Genomic DNA, 18,783 nt, shown 5'->3' with positions numbered 1-18,783 from the left:
TCTTTCCCTGTTTGTGCTCCTGCCTGGGAACAGAAAGATCAGTGGGTTACATACTCTGACAGGTGGGAGAACAGGCATCAGAAGAGAAACCTTTAAAGAACCGAGTGTAAATAAAAATTCCTATCTGCACCTTTGGACACTGAATTATTTACATTAAATTCTCATTTAGAGCTTAATGACCACTTTTCATAGCACCACATCTCAGAAATGTTGAAATACAAGACTATGCCAATGTACCTGTAAGGTAATAAGGTATAAAATAAATTTTGGAGGCTGCTTATTTTCCACCAAGAAAATACCAATGGCTATTTAAAGCTTCTGGAAATCTAATGAAAAGTTTGCTTCTGCTAGCAAATCTTTTGCAGTTTCTTCATGGAAATTACGGGTCAAATTTCTGCATGGTTAACAGAACATTACAGTGACTAGTCATATTAGTCACAGCAGCAGCATAGCACATAGGAGGTCAGCTGGATCAGTGTAACCCACTGCCAGGTTCAAAGGCTGCTCTTACCCATCACTCATGTACACACCAAGCCAAGAGAAACGTATCTGCAGCCCCTTGCTGGGGTCTTACAGTACAATGGGAGAGAATTTATTCACACAATTTCCATTCACCAGGATTGAAGGCATCATGAAATCTTCCTTCACTTAGACCAGTTTAGTGGCACTGCCTTCATCTGACCATATCCGTGTTACAGAACTGATATAACACAGTATCAGTTAACAAAATGAGACCTTGTCTGAAGCTCTATCAGGTATTAGAAAAGACAGAGCAAGGTCTGTTTGTCTCCATCCCATCTGATACTCTTCTCCTGATCTGCTGATGCTGCTATCAGCAGAGGTGCAACTGAAAAGAACTGCAAGTTTCCTGCCCAGGCTAGCTTGAGGTAAATTATCAAAAGCATTTCAAAGACGTTTTGGAGTCTAACTCCCAGAAAACATCCCCTGCCCTCCTTTCCCCTCCAAAATAAAACCAATCCAAACTCAAGTACCTGAAGTACAGGCCTTATGCTGTAAATAAACATTAATCAGGAGCATATGTCAGAAAGGAAAATAAAAGCAATTGTGCATCATGGGCCTTAGTCTGCATCTACTGAATGAAATGGCAAACACATTCGCTGAAGTCAAGGGGAAGACAGTCCAGTTCTCACTGCTTTTGAAGATACCACCTTGCTGCATTTAAAAAAAATTAAGCCAAATTGCTATCAAGCAGGCAAAATAATTCCGTATCATATTCCACCTGCGTAATTTAATGTGAGCAGGCTTAAATTTACTTTTACACATACTCGAATGTGTGAAGCTTTTCACAGTGGAATAGTGGTACCTTTGAACATCCCAGCTTCTCAGCAGTCTTCCCTTTAAATATAGAAAATGCTTTCAGATTTTCCTCTTTTACATGAGGAGCCTGAGTATAGCTCCTTGCTTCAAATCCTATTTTCATTTTAATTAAAAAAGTCTGTAAACATACTTAGCTTTTTAAAAAGAAGTGTCACAAAACCCGTCCTTGCTGTCATTCATCCCCGTGAGCATTCCTGACCACATGAGGCAGTGTGGTATGCTCGGCACATCTTTTTTCTGTACACAACACTCACTGCCTACTTCACTCTGAGACGTGTCCTTTTATTTCAGAGCTTTCCCATTGCACCTCGCTCCTTGATGGTTTGGAACTAGAGCAAAAAATACTCTAAACGACCAAATTACTTCTAACTGTAACACACACTCACGTGTTCTAAAGGGTGTCCCTTTTTTTTCTTAAGGATGATCTTAAAATAGCTAGCTGTCCCTTTGGTCATAAATTATAACTAAGGATTTTTATTGGCCTCAAACTTTTTGACTTGAAGAGCAGAACCTCTTTTAAAAGTTGGCCAAAGATGTCTGGAGCAGGTGAAATGAAGTTGAATAAATGAAGTTTTTAAGACTTAAAAGATAAACCTTAGATGTGATATCTTTAGAACTTCTGATCCCAGATAAATTAGATAAAACTCATAGAATGGAAGTAATGTGGCTATGTTCATTCAGCTTTAAAGAAGTCAAACATAGCTAACATCAACTTTGGAAGCAATTCATTTAATCCAGCAATTAAAAAATGTTCAGGTCTTATATCTCAGAGATGAGAAGTTCGTGATTTCATGAAGCTTATCTTTAGAAATCTTCACCTTGGTAATGGAAACATCTCTCAATGCGTTTCAAAATGGCACTCGTGAAACCTAAAATTTACCATTTCATATAGAATCTGTTCTTGGACAGGCTATTTCCCCAGGCTCTTCCAGTTCTGGCGCCTGTCAGTTTTCCCAGTGGATCTCAAGCATAACAGCTTTGAGACTTTCCTGTTTCCAGCTGCAACTCAACACAAAACTGCAAACTCAGTGCTATCCTGACCTATAGTGCATTACAAGGAAGGGCAGGTTTCAGTTGATGAAAGGTTCTGCCATTCCAGCTGAATTACCATGGCAGCTTCACATGCACACAACCAGTTGCTTTTGCAGCTTTACAGGAGAAAACACAGTAGGTAAAACTTGAGAATAACACGTATCAAAGCAGCTTTCTTCCTGCTGCTTTCTACGAAGAAGCTTCTCTCTTTTTTTGGGTAAGTAGTCACTCACCCTGCATCAGCTGCTTTCACTGCCAGCCCATGCGATGCTCTAAACAGGGACTCCCAGATCCTGCAGCACACTCTTGCCACCACTCCCCAGCTCTGGGTTAGCTCCATGCACAGTTACGAGATAGCCAGAAAACTCAGCTGCTCCGTTTCAGAGAACAGAGGCTTCGAAAAACAGAGTTTCAATTTCACAGGTCAGATCGGATGGCATCTTCTGAGCTCATATCTAAAGAAAATGTATGAGAGCACTATAATAAAGAGAAAAGTTACTCCTTTAATGAAAACACTGAAGTATGTCTAGTTAACAAGTTAAGAAGCTAGGATTTACATTTATAGCATGTCTCTGTTCTTTGGTATAAACAGCTTGACTGTGCCCTCTCTCACAGTGTGAAGTGATGCGAGGCCAAATTTCCCTGAGCAGAGGTACCAGGCACCTTTGCATCCAGGGGCACGCCAGTGCTGTATCTCAGCTCACTCTGCCTGCCTAAAGCCACGAGGAGCTGACGCGCTGAGTATCCCTGGGCCCAAGTCCCTGACAGCATCGCGCTCAGCGCAGGCTTTGCAGACACTGCCATCTGCATTCAGAAACATGTCAGAGGAGCCTGGAAGGAAACCCGGTAGGTGTAGCTTTTTGTCAGAGCATTTGCTCAGGAATCACGAGATCCAGGTTTAGGGTACTGAGCAGAAGGGACAGGCCAGAGCCAACACCCCAGGCATGCTCTCTTTCAACTTTCCCAGACTTTAGAAGACTTAGAAAAGTTCACCTCATCTCACGACCTCTGAAGTGAGCTCCCAAACTGAAGAGCTGAAAACTAGAACAAAATCTTTTAGCGTATGCATGCTTCTTCTATAACCGCTGAACACAAAAGCAAAACTTTCCAAATTTAGTAGGATGCAAGAAATCACATAAATTGCGTTTGCCTTTTGTATCTGGAATTCTTCACTCTGTCTTTGCCTCAGTCCTGGTCTCCTCTCCTCTGATTCCCTCCTTCTCACTCTATTTTATCTTTATTTTTGCTCCCGCAGGTATAATTTCCGAGGCTTCCGCTGGCTCCAGGCTATGATCTTTGCCATAGAAGAAATAAACAGTAGCCCAACTCTCCTTCCCAACATGACCCTTGGATATAGGATATTTGACACTTGCAATACAGTCTCTAAAGCCCTCGAGGCCACGCTGAGTTTTGTGGCGCAGAACAAGATAGACTCCTTGAACCTGGACGAATTCTGCAACTGCTCAGAACATATCCCTTCCACCATTGCAGTCGTGGGGGCAACCGGCTCTGGCATCTCTACCGCCGTAGCCAATCTGCTGGGACTCTTTTACATACCTCAGGTATGCTTTCACTTGTCTTGTTTAGGTACAGCTGGGGGTACTGCTGTTTGGAGGGGACCTTTAAGTACATTATAGAACCAGGACACGGAACTGCACTGCTGCCTTTACGCGCTCCATCTCTGTTTCAAACAAAGGAAGGTTTAGAAATGCAATGGCCCTACTAATTGTACGAATACATCCTTGGAGGGCTGAGGAGCAACACAATGATGAGAAGCACTAGCTTTTAAAGTGGGACAACAGTTTACATGAAAGAAAGCAGTCTGCTTCCCTCCAAACTTATGTCAAATCAAACCAAATATTTTTTTTAGGCAGAGAGGCTCACATTTGTCAGAAATGTACTTGGGCCAGTACAGGTATGTGCAGTGGCTGTGCCAGCTTCTCCATCCCACTGTCTGCCAACGTGTCCTAACTGCACATGAGAAGATCTCAAGAGGAGTTCAGCCTCCATGGCTTGTTTAGTCTTTGCCATTTCCAATAGAACCTCAAGGAGAGAAGCAATATAAAATGGGGGGGGGTTCTTACAGTAGAAATATATCTTGCTAGCAATTTGCAATCCCCAAACACAAGGGTTACCAAGCAGCCAGTAACAACATTCAGCCAACAGCAACTTAGTCTAGGAGGACTAGAGTCCTCTAGAGTGGTTTGGTCTGTGAACACATGTAATTTAGGTCAGTCATTGGCAGTTGCCAGCCTTGATAGGTTAGTTGTGATGGTACTTCACCATGGTCACTGTCTAGTCATGCCCAACTCTGACAGAGCCCACTTAAGGCAGAGCTCGGTCATTGCCAGCTACTCTTAAGTCTCTCAGCATCTCTGATCATTCATGTAGGTGATCTGTAAAGTTGTTGCTTCTGCTGATCAGGTGCTGCGAAGGTTTCTTCTGGGCTGACCTGCCTTTCTTTTGCCCTAGGGCCTTCAAAACAGGGTTTGTGAGAGCATGTGGATATGCCCTGCCTTGTCCTGGGGTCATCTGTGTGGTGGTGTACTTGTGCCAACTCCTGTGTTGTGGCAATCTTTCTTGCTGTCTGCTGACTTTGCTGCCAGCCAGTGCCGGCATCCACGGTCCCATCCTTTCGTTTAACAAACTTGCTGCTCTGCCAAGGCCCTAAGCAAAGTATGAGGCTGGCATATTACAGCTTAATGTTGTTGCTCTTGATTTTAGATTTCCACACTAAAGACAACTTTGGAAAAAGTGCTTGGCCTTATCCATTTATGTGTTGCCTTGTATAGCCTAACATTTCCAATTCCTCTTCTAAAATGAATACACATGCTAGAGCTCACAGGAGTCCTTGTAACAAGATTGTGTCACACTGCACTCTCAGTCTGTCCTGAGAGGATATATCTTTATTTCAGGCAGGGCTCCAATTCCCAACTGCACCACAAATGAAGAAGGAAGGATTCTTGTCTGCCTCATGCACAGTAATATATCTTGTCTATTTAATGTTATCAGTCTGGCTCTCTCACAGGAGTCTGAAAAAATGGACATTCAGTCTCTGAGCAGGGCAAGAATGGTTTAAGCTAAGACCAATATATGCTATCTAGGTTATTGCCCAGAATAGCGTTGGAAGGTGGCGTGTAGTAAACACTGTGATGGCATTGTAAGGCGTACATCGCATTACCAGGTGAACAAGGGCAGCTGAGAAGGGTTGGTGGGTTGGACTGAACATAAGAGATGTTCACAGTTCTCAGACTTTGCCTTTGAACAGGGAATGGCGTTTGTGCTACAAGGCAATAGTCTTATCTAGAGGTTGCTGAAACGGGTAGATGTCAGGACTTTCAGTTCTGGAACGAAATCTCAGCCAGGTGGTTGAAGTATGACAATTGAAAACAGGCTTTTAAACTGGGACTTGCTGGGCAGCATTAGAATCACTGCCATTTATAGCAAGGCCATTAGCAAATCCATGCTTAATAGACCCTGCATTTCAGTACAAGTTGGAGGTATATTTTACACTTAATATAAGGCTCATTACTCATTCTGTTGACATAGAAACTGAAAATGTTATGACTCCAGTTCTGTTTCTCAGTATCTCACCTCAGTGTACCTTTACAGCACATGCGGGAGTGGGGTACTTTGCCTGTACCCCCTGGCAGTAGGTTTTAGGAGATGGGAGTAGCACTGGGCAGGAGCCTGTCCAGGGGAGAGTATAGCTCTGTGAAAGGAGGATTTGCTCCTGTGGCCCTTGAAACTGCACTAGGAGACCTCTTTTTCTTTCTTCTTGCAGAAACATTAAATGCCAGAGTTTAAGGAGGAGTTAAGGTTTTCTGTAAATTTCCGCTTTGTACAAAATGAGCTGTTTATAGAAGACTTTTTCAAAGTGAGAATCAGTCCTAAACAGTTTAGATACCAATCTCAAAATGCAAAGATAAGTGAGTTTTAAAAGTTCTTCAGTTCTTTAAACTATTCTCTTCTGGGTTTTATGGTTTTTTTCCTACTTGTAGAAAATCCACGTTATATCTTAAGACCATATGGCATTTGTTCTGGTTAGGAAAAAAAATACTTCTTTATAGATTTAGAAAAGGAGATAAAATCCCATTTTAACTGTAAAACACGGTGGGTCATGGAGCATGGAATGCCTACTGGCTTCTTTGGTGATTCTGGCCAGCAATCAGGAAATACTGCTAAGGTAGTATTGACCAGCATTACCTTAACATTCCACAGGGTCAAGGCGACTGATACACATCACATTCTTCTTACTTCTGCTGGCAGGGATTGTGTATAACACGCATATGGTGCCTGATGGAGCCTGTTTAAGGATGGGGGCAGAGGTGAGAGTCAAGGAGAGACAGACAGTGCTCTTCAGAGCAGGTCCAGGATGGCAGTACCAGCCTGCTGTCTCATGTCTGGTTCAGGACAGAGGAAGCCTGCATTTTGTCTGAATTCTGTGCATTGCCCTCGTTTATCTAAAAGATACATTCTTCTTGTTTCTGGATTTGCCAGGGAGTGCAGCGAGGTGTGTGTAGGCCACCCGTGGCTCACCTCTTTGCTGTTCCTCCCAGCTAGTGTCAGTGTCTCTCTCCCTCAGATCCTTGACCTTATGGGTGGACACAAGCTTGCTCCAATCTCTCGGGTCCGAGCAGCTGCTCCTATGTGTGTGCCTCTGTAAGACAGTCACAGCTACAAGAACATACAGGCTCTCCGAGTGGATCATGTGCAACCACAGGCCAAGAGTACGTGGCTGCCATTGTGGTGCTCAGCTCTCTCTTCATCCCATCCAAGGTTACACAGGTTGACAGTGATGCTGGATAAATGTAGGCAATTTATTCCCAGGCAGTTCACTTCATGGTGTGTTTTGCTTGTTCACTGTGCTCTCACAGGTCAGCTATGCCTCATCCAGTCGTCTCTTGAGCAATAAGAACCAGTTCAAGTCCTTCCTCCGCACAATCCCCAATGACGAGCATCAGGCCACAGCGATGGCAGACATCATCGAGTACTTTCGCTGGAACTGGGTGGGAACAATTGCAGCCGACGATGACTATGGCCGGCCAGGGATTGAAAAGTTTCGGGAGGAGGCAGAGGAGAGAGACATCTGCATTGATTTTAGCGAGCTCATCTCCCAGTACTCGGACGAAGAGGAGATCCAGCAGGTGGTGGAGGTCATCCAGAACTCCACAGCAAGGGTGATCGTTGTTTTCTCCAGTGGCCCGGACCTGGAGCCCCTCATCAAAGAGATCGTCAGGCGAAATATCACCGGCAAGATCTGGCTGGCGAGCGAGGCCTGGGCCAGCTCTTCCCTGATAGCCATGCCGGAGTTCTTCCGTGTCATCGGCAGCACCATTGGGTTTGCGCTGAAGGCAGGACAGATCCCAGGCTTTCGTGAGTTCCTGCAGAAGGTGCATCCCAAGAAGTCCACCAACAACGGCTTTGCCAAGGAGTTTTGGGAGGAAACGTTTAACTGCTATCTCCCTGATGGGTCCAAAAATTCTCCAGCTCCAACTTCCTTCCACAAGGGCCATGAAGAAGGACTGGGAGCTGGAAATGGAACGGCTGCCTTCCGACCTCCGTGCACAGGGGATGAGAACATCACCAGTGTGGAGACACCGTACATGGACTACACACACTTGCGGATATCCTATAATGTGTATTTGGCAGTATATTCTATTGCCCATGCCTTGCAGGATATATATACCTGTACCCCTGGGAAAGGACTCTTCACTAACGGATCCTGTGCGGACATTAAGAAGGTCGAGGCATGGCAGGTAAGTCCTTCATTTGTGTGCCTGTGCAATATGCTTGCAGAAAAAAGACAAGCTGTCCTGGAGCTTTTAGGGTGCCTTTCATAATCCTGGGTCTCAGACACAGCATAAGGCTCCTGGGACGTAGCATATCACTGCGTGCAAGTTAGGTGCATGCTCCCACCCTACAGGGAATGTAAGGTAAGTTGTGTTAGGTTTGCCTGCAGTGAAAGAGGCTTAAACTAAGTTAAATTTTCTTGCATTTGCTACGGGCCAAAAGTGCACACACAGACAATTACCACAGCCTGGCTGACGCAAAGTAACTTGATCATATATTGAGCCCTTACATAAACAAGAGGGCCTGGAGAGAGCGCATGAACAAGGAAAACAGTTTTTAGAGTTCATTTTCTTTGGCAAGCTCTACGTCTTTTGCAATCCCACAGCAATTTTCCATACAGGCCATATGTTTTTTTCCACAGTTTTAAACTTATATAGGATCAAACTAAAGCAGGTTGAGTAATGAAGGAAAATAACGTGTGGATGTTGGGCAAATAATAGATAGCTGCTTTGATTTGGCAGTGATATTTGTGAACTGATAAAATGATACTAACGACCTAGCCACATTTACCCATTCATTCGATGCGTTCTGCGCACCGGCGTATGGATGGTATTCTGGCATTTTGTCTTCTGATCCGTTATGAATACTCCATACCTTACCATATGTTTGATTGTGCTATCCGGTGTGATATTCAGTACGTGTTTCTAATATCTACTGCATTCTTAAATAACAGAATTAGCTTGTAAGGCTATCAAATGAAGATATGCCGAATATGTAGCAAATTCTGTTTGCCCCGTTCTGGTCATCACAGAAAACTTGGGCCCAAACATGCCTGGAATCAGAACAACATAGATGAATATAAGGAGGATCACATCCCCGTTTGCATGTGTAATTTCCTCTATTCAGGACAGTCTAACCAAAATAAAGGCTATCTGTGTCACAGACTTTGCAGATGTTGGGTCAGCGTTTGCATGTGGGAACTGCAGTTTGGTTCTTGTCTAGTCTCAGTCAACTCAAAAACATCAGTCTGATCGAAGTAAAAGGCTTTATCTTGGCATTTTTGGGAAACCTGCATTGCTTTAGGTACCTGATTTGGGTTTACCGAAACCACTTTACTCAGAGTTGAGTGCAGGGTTTGACCCTGGTTTAGGGGAATTCTGTGATTGCTGGCTCTCTCTGACGTTTCTGTCTTTCAAAGCTATTCTGCTTTTCAGGAACATACTGGCAGAAGTGGGCAAGTCACAGACAGATTTAGCTTTCACTGTGTCAGTAAAAATGATCCAGAATAAATATATTTTTAATTCGTTCCCTTATGCCTTGTCAACTTGGAAAGTAAAGCAGGATATTCATACCATAGCTAAGTAAAATAATGTGGTGTTTGTTGAGGATTCCACAATCGGGAAGAATGTCCTCTCATTTCTGTGTTGCTTGTCTGGTGCTGAAGGATGGCTGTATGAAAATGTAAAGCATCCTGCTGATCTAGGCTTTTGGGTATGCATACTTGCCTTAAAGGAGGGAATCAGCATCGAGAGCATGTGGGGGATAACAGGACTGGGTAGGAATATTGGGCGCTATAAAGGAACAGGCTATATTTGAAGTGACCACCATTATGTGGTGTTGGCTGTCAAACATATTTGATATTTGTGCATTTTTTCACTTCATTTCAAAATCAAACACATGAATAGCAGGTAAATGCCAGATTTGTGTGCACACCTACTTTGTATCAGGCATTGCAGCTCATTACCCTCGGGAAGCTTTCCTCCGCCCCAGGGGTAATGAGTTCACCTCACAAACATGCATCCTCCAGCATCTCCAGAGGGCAGTTTTCTGACAACCAGACAGAAGAAAACCTTTCTACTAAAATCAATCTCATTTACTGCCAGTACCCGCTCCCTCTTCTCACAATCGGCTCAAGGGTTTCTTGATAGGAAGCGACCCGAGAGAGCGAGGATGGCGTTAGGAAGCCTCCGCGCCTGAGGCTGGCGGGAGGAGGCGCTGAGGGGGCGGGCGGCGCCAGCCGCTGATAGTGTCCGCAGGCACTGACCAGGTGGTGTGTGGGACGGATAAGGCGAACCCCGTGAACCTGTAGCTCCATTAGGCTGAGTTCCTGTCCAGAGCAGCCCTTGCCAGTGGGGTCAGTGGCTGGGGAGGATAAATGGTGTGTTCCACAATTTAATTATGTGCCGTTTAATTTTGTACCTTTCAATGGCGTTATCCCATTAACACGTATTATTTATCTGTTGTCTGCTAATTGTTAATTTTATGCACTCAGAATATAAACCTTTTTGGCAGAACTGGTTTATATGATTTGTGGAGGGTGCTTGTGTGGGTCTGCATATAAAAACAACATTTTTACCTCAGTGATCAGTTCGTTTGAACTGGACAGCAGGAAGCCTAGCACAGAATTACTGTGAGTTGGTTAAATTGGGTGCAATTCTCCTATTAAGAATTTACCATCTACTGTTTAAGAAAGCTCTAAGTATGTTTCAGCATGGGGAGTACGGGATTTTTCTGTGTCTCCCAAGCTGGAATATCAAATACTAACAACTTTCTTCTCTACTTATTTATAGCTACTTGTTTAAGAAGCTGCTTACTCATTTTCTCCACTTGAATGGGTGGTCTTTGACAGACCCTGTCCATAAACCCAGTCTTGCTTCCTTTTGTTTTACCAACGCCTCTGAAGCTGGCGGTGGGCACCTCCACTAGAGACGGAATGGGTCAGCACGTGCGGAGGTGCGGGCGCAGGCAGAGCTGGTGCGCAGGCAGGCCGCCTTCCAGGCAGGAGCTGTGCCCCTCACTCCACGTGCGGAGCTGCCCGTGGAGTTCAGAGACCTCTGTCTGAAAATGGGAAAACTTGCACCTCTGTGCTCTACAGAAAATTACAGACTTTAATAGGATGTCTGTGCTGTCCTTATTCTGAGCAATGTATATGCCTGCAGCTGTCATATTTTAAGAACCTACCCTGCTGCAAGGCAGAAGATAATCCAGGTGCACATCTTTGCAAGATGCCTGAGAAGAGCAGATAGTATTCTCTGCACATGCCATTGTTGTGTCCTGCACAATATTGATCAAGATCAGATTAATTACTTCTTTTTGCAATGTTTTGTTCAGGTAACAAAAAGGTGTGGGGCAATCCAGAACAAAATGTATAAGCAATTTCTGTCACATTTGGAAAAGGCAAAATTTTACACAAAGCGCTAAGGATTAAAGTGCATGACTGCAAATAATACGACAGAAAAAATCCTCTTAAACGACTCCGTCACCTCTGATTATCAGATGCCCATTCTCTTTCACTGGCGAGCTGTGATTTTTTTAGGAGACTTTATTGAGTAGGGCTAATTCTGTGTGTTGCTCTGGCTCATGGACTGGCATCCCCCAAATACAGGCTCTCCTATAAGCAGTGGGAAGGTATGGCAAGGGGTGGGACATGGGCTCCTGTACTGATGCTGCCTCTTTGTCAAAATTCCCTGCATCTTTGGCCTGTTTCTCCGTAACAGCTCGAACAGTCTTCTTTTGAAGCCCTTTTTTCTTAATACTTTCCCTGAAAAGATTTCCCAGGTCCCTCAAGTTCCTTCATTTCCTTCGTCTCTGCTCATGTGGCTATTCCCATGGTCACTTCTAACAGCAAGTCCACCTGTTCTTTTTTCAATTCCCCTCTGAGCAAATATTTATAACCCTTTGGGGCATTTACAGGAGCCTGTCTGGTGTCTCTCTCATTTCAAAGACTGGGTGGTCCTGCAAAAAATAAGAGGAAAACCAGTAAGGGATCCTAATCTGTCCTTCAGAGCAAATATTTATTACATCATATTCTTTCTGTGTGAGAAGAGGAAACCCCTGTCTTTTCCTCAGACATAGTTCACTCCGTGTTTCTGCCCATTCATTTGGCTTCTTGATGATTGCGAACAAGCAGCTGACGGGCGTCTCTCACAGTAAAAGCATTGTGATTAAATGGGGAAGATAGGCTCCCGTGGATTTGAGAAGGCAAAGGTGTGCAGTCACAGGGTCATGGAGCAGAGCATCCTTAGGTGGACTCCCAGGCAGTTTTCAGATTGTGCTTACACTGGAGGCTGTAAAACTTTGGCAGGTTCATGAGTGAAAAATGAGATAGCTCTTCTAGGCATCAAGGCAAAGCATGCTGCACAGGCTGAAAAATGTGGTGTCCTAAAGATTAGCAGGTTAAAGACAGGTCATCTAAATTATTCTATGCCTAGAAATCTGATTGACCTCAGACTTAGTGAAAAGCTGCCATATGCTGTTCCACAAAATAAAAGCAAATACAAATTGGCTTCACCTAGCAACACCTATAGTCTTTTATTACACCTGTGCACCTCCCAGCCAACCGTTCCTTCCTGTGTGCTGGTGATACGCATTGTGAAGAGGTAAAAATGGATTGGTGCCTTCTCCAACTTTACATTTAGGTATGTCTGGCTGGCTGGTAATTGATTCTGCAAGACTTTAAAGACGTGAATAATGCCTTAGATGACATACGTCTCTCCAGAACTTTGAGCCTAAGGGCTTATCTAATCAACTCTGTGTCAGTTGAACTATATAGGCCTGTCTGAACAATTAAAATGGTGTATGGAAAACAGCTGCTTTGTGGTATAGAGAATGAAACAGTTATCAGAACAGGTATTAACTGAGGCTGGTGTGAAAATTAGTCATTCGGGAAGAATTGCAATGAAGACAGAGGAAGGTGCTGAATATCAGGCAACTGCAAAACCTCACCTAGTTTGCATTGCAAATGCACTGGAGCTCTATTTGTTATGAACAGAAAGCAAGCATTTCACCAGTGTGCCTTTGTTGTGGGAGACCAAATTGAGAGGCAGACAGTTTGAGCCACACACAAAAACGTGTGGGTCGATAGAGCAAACACAGCTATTTCCCCACAAGGGCAGTAACAGGTGGTTGCTTATGCATCAGTTTGGAGATAACAACTTGCTGTCTGCTGAGAACATCACTTTTGAGCTCTTCAACTAAGCAGACAATATATGGAGTATTATTTAGATGCCTCTGCAACTAAAAGGAGAAAGACTTAACTGGACCTTGCTAAAGAGGGGCTCAGGCCTGTAACATCACCAGTAGAAAATGCACAGGGAAACCATCGCCCCGACAGGGTTGCTAGAAGAAGGGTGAATGAACTGCATGCAGCAAATACACAACCTCTACGTCGTGAAGTAACGAGTTGTGGTTATTAATTACTTGGTATAGAGAGAATGACTGAGATTCTTCTGAATCAGGGTGGTACACACTGCGTGATGACAAAAAATGCAGTATTCCTGCCCACCGCCCTAACGTGTTGAATTTTTCATAGAAGTCGCTTATAGTATGGTCATTTATACACTGCATTACAACAAAAACTGTACTTGAAAAGAAGCATTTTCTAATATTTACGAAGCTCATTTTTACCTTTGTCACTTGGGGAAAAGAAGTCAGTTTTTCAGCCTGTATTGGACCTGGGAATTTTAGGGAAGGCTCCATGAGATGCCCATAGAATGTCTCTGTAGCGACTTCAGATAATAATTCCCCCTCAAATTTCCGAGACATCGGTATTTCTTATTAAGACAGAGCATGGCTTTGTTACACAAAAGGATGTAAAGTTTCTTCTAGGACTGACCTTTCCTGATGCTAGTCACAAATGGTGACAAAGGGCACCTTGAGAGCCTGCTAAAGGCATTCGGAAAGTGAGGTGAGGAAACAAGTCGATTTATCAAAAATTCAGATTCATGTTATAATCATTCCTCTGACTTGGCTGATTTCCATTTATCCCAAGGTAGGGTTGAAGCTAACTTCAAAGGCATGATAATCATATAGTTTGTTATTTCTTTTCTTTCTGGGTGGTCAGCCATCTTCATAGATGCTTTATTAACCAGCCACATAGTTGTATCCCAAAAGTGAACTTTCATGCACTGTGAAGGACTGGTGTTGCTCCACACAGTGGGTGAAGTTTGGAGGAAGGAGAACAAATTACCTTTTATGGCATATAAAGGACCCTTTTGCCTTACAGAATTATAAGAGTGATCTCCCCACTGGAGCAGAAGCAATACTTTGCTCAGAAAGGACTTCTACCTGTGCCTCCAGGAGGAATTACATGAAGGATATTTAGGAACTGTAGAAATCAAAGCCTTGACAAGAGATTTCTTTGTTGGCTGAGGCTTATATTGATAAAGGAAATGGAAAAAACAGTTTTAAGCTAGTAGCCAGGTGGAACATGTGCTCAAACACAGTAACAGTGAATCCACTGGGACTTCAGTTGACCATTGATGGGACCTGTGACTGTGCTTGCAACAGATGTCCATTCTAAATGTCTGAAATGGTTGCGTGAGTTCAGTCAACTCTGTGTGAATACCAGAAACTTTATGACTTTTTTTTTTTTTTAAAATGGATAGTAGTTCTTGCATATATTATAAATAACCATAGAACTCAGGTTGGATGAATTACCATTGTTTTTTTCAAAGAAATGACACTAAGTATACAGTATCAGTCGGTTGTCATTCTAACACAGACAGGCGATTTACCCAAGCATTGAAGTAATGCATCCTATAGTTCCAAATAAGAAAGAATTTACAGTCAAAAGCCATTACTTCCTCCTGGTCTACAGACAGGCACAGTTCTTCAAATCAATATCAGCAGTGTTCTGTGCAGGATGCAGTTTCATACCTCGTTGGGACTTTGAAGACGAATCCATAAAGGGCTGTTAAGAGAAAGCGACAGCAAATGGGTGCAGAGAGACACATATACAGACTCGTTCTCTGCACAGCTGGGTAGAGCTGAGCATTAAACACCTCCTGGAAAAGACATTTCAATCAGATTTGGATTATGCAAGACATTATATGTGAATTATGCTACTTGAAAACACTGATCTTATAGGATAACCATTGGCTCTATTATTAGCTTTAGTAATTGGACGATTAATTATATATTATTTAGTATTAAATTTAGACTTAAATTAATAAAAGGAGCCCTATCTTAAGCTTTTAGATACTTCGCCATAACGGTTATTGTGAAGCATGATGACATCCCAAGAGCATTAAAGCATCATTTACTCAGTCAGGACTTCTGCCAATAGATCCTTCACCGTCAGTACATACAGCACCCAGGGCCATTGTACCCAATGGATTTCTTCATATTATATTTGTTACAAGTGAAAAACAAAGCAGTTATAACATCAAGTCTAGACTGGGTGGCCATGATGGTTCTTTCATGTCATGGCTGTAGGTAACGACAGCAGCATACAGAGTACAGTACAAAATACCATCTAACAGCACTGACAGCTAGCTCTCACTGCACCTGTACCGTTGTCTTTGTCTGTCTAGAGACCATCTCTCTCCACAAAACCTTAACAGGAACCTAAAAATGTTTAAATGGAGTCACTTTCCAAAGGATCATGCAATTGGAAATCCTTTGTATAATAAACTATGTAAATTTACACCACGTTCAGGAAAGTAATCTTGATCCAGCGAAGGGATGCTTCATATTGGATGTAAAGCCTAGGTATTTCCCTTCTGAAGGGCTGTGTTTGTCAGTCAAACTTGTGTTTACCAAGATTTATTTTCCCCAAAGACATGCTGACTAGCAGACCTTTTTTTTATTAGTATGATCCATGGCAGGTCACATCTGTTGTCACAGATCATGTCTTATTTCTAGTTGGGGTTTAACTGCCCTTTAGTTTCATTGGTCCTTATTTGGCCTTGCTCTATTAGATTTAAAAGTCCAGATGAAGTGCTTATCATTTTTCTCAATACGGTATTTATACACATTGATCAAATTATTCTTCGACCTTATCTTGATAATTTAAACAGAGTAGGTTTTAGTCATAAGATATGTTTTCTGCTTTATTTCTGTATCTTGTCCATTTACTCATCCTTCTTTTTGGTATATATTCAGTATTGCTCTAACAGCCAGACAGTGAAAAAAAATCCCACATTTACATACACTTATTACTTCCTCATTTATACGTGCACAAGTTACATTAACCTTCCTTGCCACAGCATGCAACGGAAAGGTCTCATTAAATTGCCAGTAATACTTTGCAGGATGTGGTACCCTTACTGTGCCTGTGGCTGGAATTTGTTATGCCTTGATACATAAGTCTGAATTTCACTGTATTAAACACAGATATGAAAGAACTATCTGGGGGAATGCTTTGTCTTAATTATTATTTACTATTATGTTAATCCATGCATTTTCTGCAAATTTTCCCAGCAGCGCTGTTGTATTTGCTGCCAGAGTATTGATGAACATATTGGATAACAGGAAGTTGTTTATGGAGGCTGGAGGAATTCCCCATGAACTGATGACCTGTCTCTGTGATAACTGTTTTTACAAATCTGTTGGGCAGTTCTTGGTCCATGAATGGATGCTTTACGTTAAACGTAAAGCCTAGATATTTCTCTTCTAAGGGGGTGTGTTTGTCAACCAAACTTGGATTTAACAAGATCTGTGTTCCTCAAAGCCTTATTGACTGGCAGCAATTATGTTTCTGTTCTATAATTTTGTATTAATTGGTCCTTGACCCAAAACTCTTGTTTTCCCGTTGTTTTTCCTGGGATTGATGTCGGGCTAACCAGCCTTTCATTACAGAGAACATCCCTCTGTCTTTTATAATACTGTCTTTGCTTGGCAGCTGTTGCAGCCCATGAGAGGCTGACTCTGGAGCAGAAATACAAGCCTCTTTACGAGGGGTTAGCTCTGATTCACGCCTGCACAGACTGACATGTAGGGGAACTTCAGGCATGCTGTTGGGGGTGCATTACATGTGCATGTGTACCAGAAAGGTGGATTGCTGTGGAATAATGTTAGATAGCATATTGACTTTGTCATTCAAAGCTAGTGGCATTTTTATGTGTATATCATAAACCTACTCTATTAGCGCTCTTTTTACTGCTCATGGAGTGCTGTGATGAACTGTCTGGTTCTGTCAGCCTTTTAGATCCAATGTAAATTGCTTAGGCTGTTCTCTAATCTCTTTTTAAGGACTTTCTACCTCCGTTAATGTCACATTATGGCTCAAAAACAAGTGCCCTTGGGATAAGAATGTGCAGGGTTTTTTCTGGTAGCAAGGGCAATAACATATCATTCATTTAGCTTTCCTGCTTCTCCTTAGCTGTCTCTTTAGCTTTCCATCCTCTTTAGCTGTCTCTTACAGCCTTATGTCATGAGGGTCTGGCATACATGACACCTTTCAATTTTAGTATGTTCACGAAATTTCTTAATATGTTGCCTGGTGATTTTTTTGTCTTTGTTCTCCAGGGTTTTTTATTTTCTACTTTCCGTTAATATCATACTTGTGTTTTGCAGCCTTGTTTGACACAGCAGTTCTGTGTTGGATTAGTGCTTTTAGAGCACACTGTAATAAATACTGCTGTTTGAGCTTTATTTGTATGATGAGGATAGCAACATATCATTACTCCTTAATCAATGAGCTTTTATTTTAATGAACAGACAAAATTTCTGATAATGGGTTTATCATGCATGTGGATCAGGTACTGTCATTCAGTTCTTTCCTCTAGCTTATCATGTATTTTCTCCATTCTGTTGGGTACAGAGACCTCCGACATCACCAGCCTACGCTTGTACATCACTGGGGCAGAGACTAGTCAGAAGCCTGTTTGATTTTGTATAGCATTGTATTCCACATCCAGGGATTCTCCACAGACATAATTTTTCATTTCGCTACCATGATTTTTGTCCTGATTACTAGGAACTGCATTAATGCTCACAGTATTTGTAAGGAGGGGAGAGATCCTGTCACTCCAGCGATTTTTCTCTAGAAGAAATCTACTGCAGTCAGTAGATTAGATTAAGTCTGTTTGGGATGGCACTGAACTGGGACCAAGGCCACTCCAGATGCCTTAACTCCTGAAGTTACTTGTAGGAAGGATTTTTTTGGACTCTAGGGAACTAATAGTACAATATCATGCTTTGGGCCATACATTGGGGTACTATCATACAGCTGGATCTTAATTTAAAACAGAAAAAGGAGAAAATGTTAGAGCAAAAAACTCTTTTGTCATCTCTCTTCTCCCCTGGAGTTAGTCAAACTCACTAATTGCAGTTAATTGAAACAACACTGTCCAAACAAGCATTTTGACAGACTCAAAGTTGTTTCCCCTTTTTCCCATTTAAAAAGTAATTACAATTATAAATGGAACTGGGACTTGAAGGTCACGTTTTTAAGTTTGACTTTAAAAAACATATTTGCACTGAATTTCAGTTGACTGGATTTCACATGATGTTTTCCTATGTAAATCTTTGGTTTCAGAAAGTCCTATAGTTGAGATGTATGCAGAAGATGTTCCCACTCTGTTTATTTCCTCGTGTATCATGTGGATCCAGTCAAGGCCAAGCACATGAAAGCTTTCTTGCTGTATTTTCCAGTCATGTTACACTTAGCAAAATCATTATCCTTTATCATAGCAAGTTTAAGCGATGTGCTGTTAGCTATCAGCTTTGCACTAAGCAGTATGAGCTCAGGACTTGCATTCTATAGACAAGTGCACTTACAACAGCAAGTGTGCACATGGCCAGCATGAGTTTTGGAGGACCTTCAGGAAACAAAATATCCTGGTCCCATCCTTACTGTGTCCTGTGATCTCCTAACTGATAGTTAAATCAGTCTGG

At 42.5% G+C, this 18,783-nt stretch overlaps 1 protein-coding gene across 1 annotated transcript in view; it reads left to right on the top strand.

The window, feature by feature from the left end:
• CASR (calcium-sensing receptor) overlaps positions 1-18,783 on the top strand; it is a 41,293-nt gene that overhangs the window by 5,278 nt on the left and 17,232 nt on the right. The window contains exons 2-3 of the mRNA XM_009582603.1: positions 3,626-3,932; positions 7,248-8,129. Of these exons, the coding sequence (XP_009580898.1) occupies positions 3,626-3,932; positions 7,248-8,129 (1,189 nt within the window). The remainder of the gene's footprint in view (positions 1-3,625; positions 3,933-7,247; positions 8,130-18,783) is intronic.

This window comes from Fulmarus glacialis, unplaced genomic scaffold, assembly GCF_000690835.1.
Source record: "Fulmarus glacialis isolate BGI_N327 unplaced genomic scaffold, ASM69083v1 scaffold39817, whole genome shotgun sequence".
NCBI classification, from domain to species: domain Eukaryota; kingdom Metazoa; phylum Chordata; class Aves; order Procellariiformes; family Procellariidae; genus Fulmarus; species Fulmarus glacialis.
Note: the sequence above shows the minus strand (reverse complement) of the source record. Positions and strands in the feature narration are given on the sequence as shown.